Below are 12,048 nucleotides of genomic sequence, written 5' to 3' on the forward strand. Positions count from 1 at the left end.
ACAAAGACAAATAAATACTGTCTGCTTTGTTTTCCTCTTCCAATATTTTAGAGGTTGGAAAATTTACAAAATAAATATCCTCTCAACCTTCTTGTAAAAGCATTGCAAAAGAGAAAAAGAAGAATTGAGTAACAGTTTCCCAAATTTAAAAATACCCAGCTAAGGCACACTCAAATGACCAACAGCTGTACTGATATTACTTGAAAAATAATCATACAGCAATCTACAAACACAGGTCCATGAGTTGTAATTCAGTATCCCTTATTAATTTTATTTGGAGGGCACACATAAATATGTGTATTCTATTTGCACAGAAGTAAGACTGTTAATAACCTAAATGTTCGTAGATAATAGATTAACAAAAACACTTTGGAAGGGCATGTTCGTCACTGCCACATTTCCTAGCAAATCCAAAACTACTTGGTGAGTATGGTTCATGGCCTTGGTGGGAAATAGCTTCACTGGATGTGGAAGTGGATGTTTTCAAGGAAACCAAAGTACTAGTTTTATAATTCCCCAATTACCTGGTCCTGGCTGAACTTCTATTTACCGAGAACTGGCCAGAAAAGCTTTGCAACACAGGAGGAGGTAACCATCCTGAAAGCAACTGTTTCTAAATTTTCAAGATTGCCTTCGCTAATACTTCCACCCCCAAAAGCAGCTACCTTTATGAGATTCGTTACTGATCCCACCAGCCACATGGGGTCTGCTTGCTCGTCATCTTTTCGGTCAATACATGCATATCGGCCAGCACTCCCAGGTACGTCTGCTCAGGGACCTCCACCCCGCCCCTAACGGAAAGAACACAAACTCCATTCGCTAACATCAGCTGGACTTAGATCTCAAACTTAAGTCCCATTTGTACGGTGGAGTCTACCTCACTGAGGCACCAATAAAGGGGTGTACCGAGCGCAATACCGAGTCCTGTGTGGACTGAGCCCACGTGAGCCAGCGCGGAGGAGAGGAGCGGCGCGGAGAGCAGAGGGCACTTACGGTTGGCACAGCTTGATTAGGTCCTGGTCAGTGGTGCCTGGAGGAAGGCCTCGAATGTACAGGTTGGTTTTACTCAACTGTTCCCCGCTGCTGTTGCTGCTGCTGTTGTTGCTGCTGCTGTTTGTGCTGGGGCTGGGAGGTGCCATGGGGTGGGGAGCTGGTGCATAGGACTGCTGGAAACAGAAAAGGCTGTTACTGGAAAAACAAAGCCAGCACCTATTCACAGGCCAGCAGCGCAGCTCGAAAGCAATGCAGGCTTCTCGGCCTCTCTGATCCACACATGCACACACATTTTTATATCACTACCCTGTATGCTTCTGAGAACAGCATTCCCCCCACTCTGGCCCTGCACTTGGATCGGCATAAGTTAGCCCTAAATGGGGCAGAAAGAAGTTCCCAGGCGCTCCTGACAGTGGCATATGCTTTCTGAATCAGTCCCCTGTGATTTTCCTTAGAGGTGTAAAGTCACACGTTACCTCCCTCCCCACGAGAAGAACGTAGTTTGCTCTTGGCACCAAAGCTCTGCCCCTAGCTCACCTTTAACGAGCCACACGTCTTTGCTTTGTCTCCACTCCTTGTCCCCTCCTCTCCAAAACAAAAAACCGAAACCAAACAAACAAAAAACTGCCTCATATTGTTGCCCTCCCCATCACTCTCCAATATAATTCCTGACACACAGGAATCACTCTATGAATAGCGAATCTAGGAAGGGCCAAACGGACGGATGAATGGACCTCATCCCTTTCTACCACTCCCAAATCTGCTTCTTCATGGCGAACGTCCTGTGTTTTGCGATACTGAGCCACCATTCTCTCAATGCAGTCAAGATCCCCTTTAGGTTACTCTAGTCGAGGGTCTCAATCCAGGAAACTACTGACAACTTGGGATAATTCTTTGCTGTGGGGCCTTTTGTTCATTACACTGTATGTCCTACATTGTTCATTGTAGGATGGTAGCAGTAACCTTGTCCTTTACCCACCAGATTCTAGTAGCAGCCATCCCCTAGTTGTGACAACCAAAATTTCTCCACACACTGCCAAGTGTCCCCGGGGAAAGAACCACTGCTCTACCCCAGTAGAAAATCACTGCTCTAACTTGTCAAACTATTTTATAACAAAATAAAATGATAAAATGATCCCTAGCAACTGAGAGTATACAATGTGAATATACGTGCCAGAATTAGTAAACACGATGCTCATTATATACTTCATTTCTTTGTCAAATGGGCCTATCTTCACAAGTTCCTAAATTACACGGACTGAGTTTGCATTCCTGCTGTGTCTCTTACTGGCTGTGTGACCTTTAGATGGTGCCTTCACCTCTCTAAGACTCAACATTCTCATTAATATGAGGAGGATAAAAATACTACTCTCAGTAGTATGTCACAGGGTCTCAATATAAATTCAATGAGCTAATGTAAACAAAATGGTTCCTGGAAATTAGAAAGTGCAAAATAAATGTTAGCAAAAACAAAAATGCAAGAGTAACAACAATGATAACATTTGTAGCTCATATCTGTCTTGCCAGTAACGTTAGGCTATATAACTATCCCAGATATTCTCAGTCGTAACCTAGAATGTTACCTAAAGGTAACACCTATTAAGATTCCAGTGGGGAGATTTTGGGCTGAGTTTTAACCTGAAGACACATTAGCTGTTCTATCAGGGGTGAAGGTGTGTATTTAACAGATGGCAAGTAGATGCTTAAGAAATACTTAGTCTACAACATATACAGTACAAATTGAATGAACACAACACTTAGCCCACAGTGATAAAAGGCCAAGTTTTAGCAGCACCAGCCTTGTTTCTTGCTATAATACTCAGTCTTACACTTTTCAGAATGATCAGATTTGCCCCAGTCCATATTTCCAAGTGGCTACAAGACAATGCCTCTTAGCTACAAAATGTCAAATGAAACTCATTATCTCTGCCCTCTCACCTCCCAAGTCCCCACCCCAGACACCCAGCACAATGACCCCATTTCTCTCTGGTGTTGCTGACATCCATCTAGCCCCCATGCTAGAAGCCTTGGGGTCAGCTTCACTTGTTCTTTAATTCTAAATCTCGAAATACAGTCAGCTACCAAATTTTTGGACAAGTTTCTAGAAGCATCCTTTTCTCTGAATTCTCACTGCCTCCTAGGTCGGGATTTGGTCCACCTTGTGGATCCACCATATCCACCATATGGCTCATGCTTTCCTCTTAGGGAGGAAAGTGGAGGAAATATAAGACAGATGGTCAAATGCAAAGGCACACTGGTCTAGAGTATCCTGGGCAGTTCCTTTAAGGAATGAGGAGGTGGGACAGAACCCAGAGCTTCCTTCTTTGAAACAAACATTTCAAGTAAACATTAGGTATTACTTAATCTGCTACCAACATTTTTAATGTGGGATTTTACAACAAATTACACAGGAGAATACTTTCTGTTCCCAGTGTTTGAATAAAATGACATACATCCATTGCCTTTTGGAATTTAATATCTGCATAAAGCTGCATGAAGTTTCTTGGCTGGCATGAAAAACTAGTCCGCCTTGACCTGAGAAATCCATTTCGCTCCGTGGACACCCCATAACACTTAAGCTCTATCTCTTTACATGCCCTGCACTTAGTAGGTTTTAACACATCCCTGCTAAAGTAATGCCCTGGTCCCTGTACCTCCCAATGGGACAGATGAGATTTATCTTTCACTTCCCGCATGTGCTTTATTTTCTTAAATTTCGCAGGGCTTTTTAAAAGCTGTTTGTTACCACTTTCACCTCCCCTCTCTCCAAATTCTTTGAATTCCATTCTGTACTCAGGCTTCTTTTAAAATGAGGCTTTGTTAAAAGCAGTTTTCCCCATGGCATAGCTTTTAAAACTATCAGGGAGCCAAAATAAAATCACATCTTCAGCTTTATGTATCATAGATCTGACGGACCAGCTCAGACTGAGTCCCTGAATGATCAAATAAGAAATTTTCATCTATACGATGGTCAATATGTGTTTACTTAATTGTCCACCCCCCCACCCCCCCTCCATAGCCAGAATATCATTTAGTAAATTGCATGGTGCTTAAAACAATAAATGTGCCCTCCAAAGCGCCCAATGTATTTACTAGGAAAAAAAAAATGAAACAGTCAAAAGCAAATCAAAGCTGGGACGACTATAGGCTACTTGTATGCATGGAAATGAGGTATGTAATTTACAAATAGAGATCCAAACACCAGCCTGTTGTGGAGAAATGATGTATTTCAAAAGCCCTTTGAAAAAAAATACACAATCAAAAGGGGTTATCTGTGTCATATTCTTGTTTGTGAATTCTAGAAGTTCTGCTGAGGGGCGCCTGGGTGGCTCTGTCAGTTAAGCATCCACCTTCAGCTCAGGTCATGATCTCACCGTCCGTGAGTTCGAGCCCTGCGTCGGGCTCTGTGCTGACAGCTCGGAGCTGGAACCTGCTTCACATTCTGTGTCTCCCTCTCTCTGACCCTCCCCCGTTCATGCTCTGTCTCTCTCTTCTCAAAAATAAATAAACATTAAAAAAAATTTTTTTAGAAGTTCTGCTGAAAGAGGTAGACTTTCTCAGTGTTATTGAACCAATCAATCCAGAGATTTTAAGACGGAATGCCTACATTCTCACTTCTCCTTAATATTTCATTTATCTGCTGATGATATACTGAATGATTCAGGTAGTGGTTTGCGCTGTAAATCATCCTTTGGTTTTAAGAATTATAAATTCCCTCCTCTCCTCCCACTTTGCAAACACACATCTTTTAATCAACAAAACATTGGCAGAAGTCTCCCGGAACGTCTGACAAATGCACAGGCCTAAATGAATTAATTTGTGAAAAGCAAAAGCAATGTTGTGTGCCCTAGTACCAGAGACAAATGACCACACTACAGCATCTTTACAAAAAAAAAAAAAAAAAGGAGCAATAATCTTTAGAGGTGAATGGGTCACAGCAACCACTTTCCTAATTAAAAGTGGCTCTGATTCCGTCCTCAATTCTTTGTCTTCAAATGGATTTGGGGTTTTATCATTGATCAGCTTTTAAATCATTTTGAGGCACCCAGGAAGAAATGTTTAAATGTTAGTAAAAAAAAGAATTTATTTTCCCTCAGATAAAATGGACTTTGCTATATTGCTCAAAGTCATACTTTATAAATCCTATTTAGGAGCGGTGAGGACTTACAGTCCAGGGTTACTGAACACTGTTACACGGTGCCGTAGCAGGGCAGGGAGCTGCTATGAATCTGCAGTGTCAGCTTGGTTAGAACCAGTGAAAACGGCAGATTTTCAGAAGAGGACCTTCAGATGGCACTCTGATGGAGGAGGGAGATAGGATTTCTCTTGAACCTGCACACGCTTGGCAAATACGCAGATTTTCCTCAGGTGTTTATTCATGGTCTGCTGGGAGGGTCTGTTAAGTATCATGGGATGGGGGTTGAAAATCTCTAAACCACATGTTGGGGCTACTACATCAGTGGATCAGTACCCAGTGTTTTCTTTGGGCAACTAAACCAAATGACTTGACATCCATTTTAGAAGATAACGATTCTAATAATTATAGGTAACGTTTGTTGCGTGCTTCCTAATAGGCATTGTATATAACCGCCCAATGAGGCAAACAATATTCTTCTCAAACATAAATGAGAAAACCAAAGTGCAAAATGGACAGATGACCTTCTCAAGGTCACACAGTGGGAGCCCCACTTTGACCCTAGAAAGTTGGACTCCAGGGGCCATGCAGCCCCCACCAGCACAACAGAACTTCACCTATTAATGACATGGGCACCAACACAAACGGCTTTTTTGCCGTCAGCTTTGGAAGAAGGCACGAACAAAAGCTCTCCTGCATCCAAGTATATGGGGGAGAAATCGAACAAGGATGGTAAACAGCATCTAGTCAAAATGGAGGTTAATAAGGCCTTTCCTCTATCAGAATTTAAATGAAGTCCATCTTAAAATTTAATGTCAAAGGGGAAGTGACCATCAGAAGCAAGCAAGGTGATGAGTTTTTCAAATAACATCAAACAAATGGGTTCCTTGGTCAAGATTCAGGGGATGTTATTTGATAACAGGAAAATGAACCGGCTTGCAAATCATCCTACAACAGCTGATTCATTTAGTGTTCTTTGTTAATATGCCTCATTTTTCAAGTTTGAAAAGTGAATCAACCGGGTCCTCCTACATTCTTCTAAAATGTGTGATTTGTGTATATAGGTTTGGATGGAGGTTGGTTGTGCTTTTGACCCCTACATATTTTGAGGTAAACTGGAGAGGGATATGAGTTGTAGTTTTATTTGTTTTCTCTTTTTTTCCCCCAATTTTATTTTAACAGAAAGTGTTTGATACGTTCAATAAATGCTGTTCATATTTCAAGAGGGTAAAGTAAATCATTAAAAATCATCTTTTATACAGTATGAAACATATTAGCTGAACATGTCTGAAGGCAGGGATGTAATATACACACACCAGCCAGACCATCTTAAGCCAGGGTCACTACTGACATTTTGAACGAGGTAATTCCTTGTCGTGGGGCTATATTGTGCATTGTAGGATATTGAACAGCACCCCTGTCCTTTGCTACTAGATGGCAGGTGTACTACCCTCCCCCCAGGGTGTGGCTACCCAAAATGTTTCCAGGTATTGTCAAATGTCCTCTATGAGGGTAAAAGTGTGCCTGGTTGGCAATCACTGCCTTAAACAGATCCAGCCCCTCTCCTTGAAAAACGAATACCAGCACAGGACCCGGAAATGGAATAATAATAATAACTCAATGGCCTACAACCTACTGCATTGAAAAACCACATCTACTGACCCAAGTTCAACTTCTTATCCCCAAGTATATACGGCACTCATCTCTGTGTGCCTCTGCCCTCCGTCACTAAGACATTGGTACGCCGCATTTCATTTGCAGCAGACGAGGTCTGAAACACGCTTCTTCCTCTTATTGAAAACATAACTCTTTTACAAAGAGAATTTAAAATATTTTTTGCATGCAATTCCCGTTGGCTGGGAATCACAGGGCCTTGATGCCAAACTGCAGTCAATTCTATTCCCGGCATCTGGTTGCTGGCAGGATCCTGAAGCAGTTGGTCTGGTGGTTTTTCGGAGTAGCCTTGGACTCCCTCACACAGCAGTCTGTTCTGCTGATGGTCTCCCCAATTTGTTTTTATTCATCTCCAGTGCAACAGAATTTGTACTCTTTTATCCACTCAAGGGTAAAGCCCTGGATAAAGTCTCCCATGGGACCGACATGCCAAGTCTTTTACTATCCAAAAATGAATACAAACCACATTCCTGTCTTAAATCATACATTATTTAGCCTGCACGTACACATGCAATCCATTGCTCGGTGGATTAACACTGCTGCAGGCTATTGAATTCCTCTCCCAGACAGTATAATTTCTACATAACCTTGCTTCTGCACACCTCGCCTCTAGTGGGAACACAATACGAGCAAGTAGACATGGCAAGAGCTGCAGCAGTCACTGGAATGCCTATCATAGCCTTAAATGAGGATGTGCGTATTGTCTATGCAAGCAATAATCAATGCAGCTAAATTAATATATAAGGCAAGACATGCAGTTTTAGCCATGGTTTCATGAACCACATATATTGACGCTTTGCGGTTTTATGCTGGACAATTGCCCCTCCATTGGTCTAGAATACAATTATAGAAAACAATGGTTCCAATTCCACCTTTCATAACAGAGTTTGGTGAAAACCTGCCCCACTTCTCTTTTCCTACCCACGGATCAGACATGGAAATGAGCAATAAAGGACAAGACTCCTCACAAAAGGCAATCATTTGCATATTCTCTGTTAACTGTTTTTGGTAATAGCCACTGTCAACAGTGGTGGTGCTGTGTTTAAGAGCTCCACATTGCCCTCTGAGAATCCCGCTCTACCCCTAACTAGGCACTTAAACCTCTAGTCACGGGTAAAACAGGAATTTTGATGATCTCACCTAAGACTGTTGTGAGGCTTTAATATATAAATTACACATAAAATATTTAGCATCATGCCTGACACAGAGTCAATACTCAATAAATACTTGTTGATCTTATCATTTTCATCAGCACCATCATGAGGCAGATCCTTAAAAGAAACACTACTCTCTCAATCCTACTTGGAGTAATTTACCTTTAAGGGGTGCTGCCAGAGTCAATCATTGATTTTTTTAAGCATGGGGGCCACTATTCTTGAGATGAAACTATGTCACCAGAACTGTGGTTTGTCATTTTCATCAAGAACCAAAAAGTAATAACTAAGCACTGATGAAACAATCATTGTGGATTGAAAGGCTAATTAGTTTCAAGGTATTTCCAAATCACTACTGAGGTATTATTAAAATTCTGTTAGGATGAGATTCACTTTTGCTGTAAATATTAGTTTTTAAAAACCTCAGCAGATTGCATAATCACACATCACTCTGTGCTATTTACAAATAGGATTAATCTAAAGTCATTGAATTCCATTCAGAGGTTTAAATATTAAATGACATTTTAAAATTCATGGTACTTGCAAACACAAATAAACTAGTTATTGTTCATTACAAGCACCTATAAACCAATTTCATTAACAAATTTACAAGCTACAGGAGAGTGGCTGCTATAAATGATGCCACTGGCCTTTTATAAAGATTGCTCAGTTCTCCAAATGCCAGTGACATCTGGTCTTTGCTACTATCCATCTTTTAATTTGGCCAACTCATGATCTCTTCAAGGAAAAATAAACAAAATTAAAATATACTCAAAATTTAGCTCAAAATATAGCTCAAAATTTGGGCTGCTTACACCATTCATGTAAAAGTTCAAGTCTACACTTAGAAAATAATCCCAAACAGCTCATGATTCCAGTATTAATAAGGATTGATTCCTCATGCAAAAAAAAAATAAATAAATAAAATAAGCCATGATTGGTACCCAAGGTGGAGATTACAATGGCACCTCTACCACAAATAGTAATGGTTAGAATTCCCCAGAAATATCAAAGTGACTGTAAACCCTGGATGGGGCCTCTGTTCTGTTTGTCCCAGGAATGTCTCCGAGATCAACTCAAACACTTCCTTTTGTAATGAGCTAGAATCACCAGGACAAGACTGGAAATCCAGAACAGGTCATAACTGCTTGTGGAGATCTCTAGGATAGCCAATGGTCAGCAACTCAATTCCTAATGCAATCAGAGATAAAGAGATCTTACAGTCCAACAATTACACTCGGGTCACATTCTTGTGCCTTACATGTTTACTTAATTTTTTCATTTAGTTTTTCCCCATAATCTCTATTTTGACTATTTTCTTAGTTTTTTGCAATATTCTATGCTTCATAATCCAATAATGTTTCCCTAAAACTACGATCAGTAATATCGCCAACAATTAGTTGTCCTAGCTGTATCATGTATGCTATCCAAAACAGAGAAGCACAATTCATACAACTTAAAGGGCACCACTGCAAGATAGGTGGACCTCGTACTTTACTGCGACTAAATGAACACTCTCAAAATTTTCTTCTTCAGTCAATGAAAACAGATATAATGAACCATTTCCACTCATTCCACTTGACCACTTTCCATATAAACCAATCATATTACCGGGTTGGTTACTAGTAGCTAATGGGTGATAGAAATGAAGCATTTTGTTTCAAACCATGTGTAGCAATAATTGCTATCAATGATGGAAGGCCATCCGGAACATCAAATGGCATTAGGGCTCTTTTGATACACTAAATGATTCTGTCCAATTAAATCAGAATTCACTTTTTCTGAAAGTAAATCCATGTTGACTTAAGAGCAACTCAATAATAGGATAAAGAACAAGTGCAGTAAACCCTTATTCCTTTACTGAGGCTTTCCTACTACTTCCAAAATATCTCTCCAGTCCCTATCTCACCCTGTTTTCCTCGATTTCCCAGGGCTCACTCACATTCCTTGCCACACCATGCTCCTATCTGAATCTATGCCTTATTTTGTCTTCCTCCCTTCACTTAGAATGCCTAGTCTGCATTCTTATACCTTATTCTAAGGTGACTCTAAAACGTATCTTATAAACTGGGGTACTTTGGAGAGCAAAATAGGGAGATGTTGATAATTATATCAGGACACAAGGAATCAACTGAGACCGTCCAAAGAAACTTAGAACATATGGTCATTTATGATTATTTTCTATGTATCTAAATCTCACATATTCATCTAGAGTCACCTGAAGTTCCACCCCATTTTGTAGCATTTTCCTGTTATTATTTTAGACCTATTTCATTTACCCCTCTTCTTCGTTTCTATATAATCAAATATCCACAGAAGGTTATAAAATATTTAACAAGACTAGCAATCACTGATGTATAATGAATATATAATATACATGAGGCATTGTTCTAAGAACTTTATATTAATTGATTTATACTTTTGGAGATATGTATATGGCTACCCCCATATTGAAGATGAGAATACAGAGTTTCAATGACCTTTAAAGGTTGTTCAGCTACTCCGTGACAAATTCAGGGCCTGAAGTAAGGCAGTCTTTACTCCGGTTAATTCCAGATTTAACTCTAAATATGTGCAATCCAATATGGTAGCCACCTGTCCCACATAACTGTTTAAATTTAAATATAATTGATGTGAATTAATTAAAATTTTAAAACTTCAGTTCCTCAGTAATACTAGCTATGTTTTAAGTGTTCAAAAACACGTAGCTACTGGGGCACCTGGGTGGCTCGGTTGGTTAAGCGTCCAACTCTTGATTTCAGCTGAGGTCAGGATCTCACCTCTCATGAGATGAGCCCAACATCAGTGTGGAACCTGCCTGGGATTCCCTCTTTCCTCTCTCTCTGCCCCTCCCCATGCTTACACACTCTCTTGTTCTCAAAATACATAAATAAACATTAAAAAATAAAAAAAAAGACATGTGGCTACTAGCTACTATATTGGACAGGAAGACAGAACATCATCGCATAAAGTTCAATTGCACAGACCTGATGTAGCTCATTCTTACAGTTACCAGGCATCATCTCCCCAGACTATACTGTACATCTACAGTACCTAAATGTGCTGAGCAAAATAATGGTCATGATTTCTGTGCTGCTATTCAGAGGTTTTTTTTTGTTTGTTTTTTTTTTAAGTGCGATTAATCTCCTTTCAGTAGAGAACATATTTAAGTTTTTTCTCCTTCAGGAGTGGGTCTTGATTTTGGCATATAAAATCTATCAACTGATAGCTTCCTTGACCAAAAGTAGAAATTATTAAAAGATATTCCCAAAAAGTAAAATATAATGTGTGGGAAGAACAAGATGTGGTTCATTTGTTTTTAATCAAAACCAAAGTTTCATCTGTATTATAAAATTTCTTAATCTCAAGAAAGAGAAGCAACAGAGATAAATTGCTGCTAGAGAATCAATGTCTCTGTCTTTGGGATTCAAGCTTCGTGCTTGGGAGGAAGTTCTGCATTTTTAATACATCATCTACTTTACCTACATATCCTAAAAGAATAGCACCCTTACTAACCACATAGTATGCTATGCTACCAATCTTATTTCTCTCTAAACTGAACCGGGGGGGGGGGGGAAGGAGAATGCTTTCTTACAGTGAACTACAGAGGCAATTCAGCAAATTCATAAACAATAACCTATATTCCATGACATAAAATAGTTATGTTGTTTTATTAGCCAATGCATTCATATTTTATTGATGTAGCAAAATTAACTGTAAACAGAACCTATGCCTCAAAAGTCCTAAATCTAAGAAATTTGGACTATAAAACACAATAATTTCCTCGAGAAGACAATGTTGGGACACAGATCAAAAATGCAACAGCAATTAATACAAGCAAAATAATTGCTTCATTATAAAAACTGGAAGGAGCACTTGCACAGATAATTTTCTGGGAATATTATTTCAACATTTATTGTGTTTGGGGCTATGAGATGATAACTATGAGAATAAATTAATGCTCAAGTTCACCCAAAGTGATCCTATAATAAATGAATATTAGGCATTTTATATTGTTAACTAATTTATTATAATTTTCAAATCAGAAACGCATGAGATGTTTATACATTCAAACTTCTATTTGTAACCTGT

At 39.6% G+C, this 12,048-nt stretch overlaps 1 protein-coding gene and 1 long non-coding RNA gene across 4 annotated transcripts in view; one reads left to right on the forward strand and one right to left on the reverse strand.

Annotated features, from left to right (window-relative positions):
* The window catches only part of RBMS3 (RNA binding motif single stranded interacting protein 3), a 692,670-nt gene that overhangs the window by 545,643 nt on the left and 134,979 nt on the right, over positions 1-12,048 (reverse strand). For 2 of the 3 annotated variants that reach the window (XM_030329794.1, XM_030329792.1), the window contains exon 2: positions 994-1,166. In XM_030329794.1, coding sequence (XP_030185654.1) covers positions 994-1,166 — 173 coding nt within the window. The remainder of the gene's footprint in view (positions 1-993; positions 1,167-12,048) is intronic. The other variant, XM_030329793.1, reaches the window with a different exon arrangement.
* Positions 1,005-12,048, forward strand: part of LOC115523634 — a 52,898-nt gene continuing 41,854 nt past the window's right edge. Inside the window, exon 1 of the long non-coding RNA XR_003971799.1 lies at positions 1,005-1,055. This is a non-coding gene — a long non-coding RNA (uncharacterized LOC115523634). The remainder of the gene's footprint in view (positions 1,056-12,048) is intronic.

Source organism: Lynx canadensis, chromosome C2 (genome assembly GCF_007474595.2).
Source record: "Lynx canadensis isolate LIC74 chromosome C2, mLynCan4.pri.v2, whole genome shotgun sequence".
In the NCBI taxonomy this organism is placed as follows: domain Eukaryota; kingdom Metazoa; phylum Chordata; class Mammalia; order Carnivora; family Felidae; genus Lynx; species Lynx canadensis.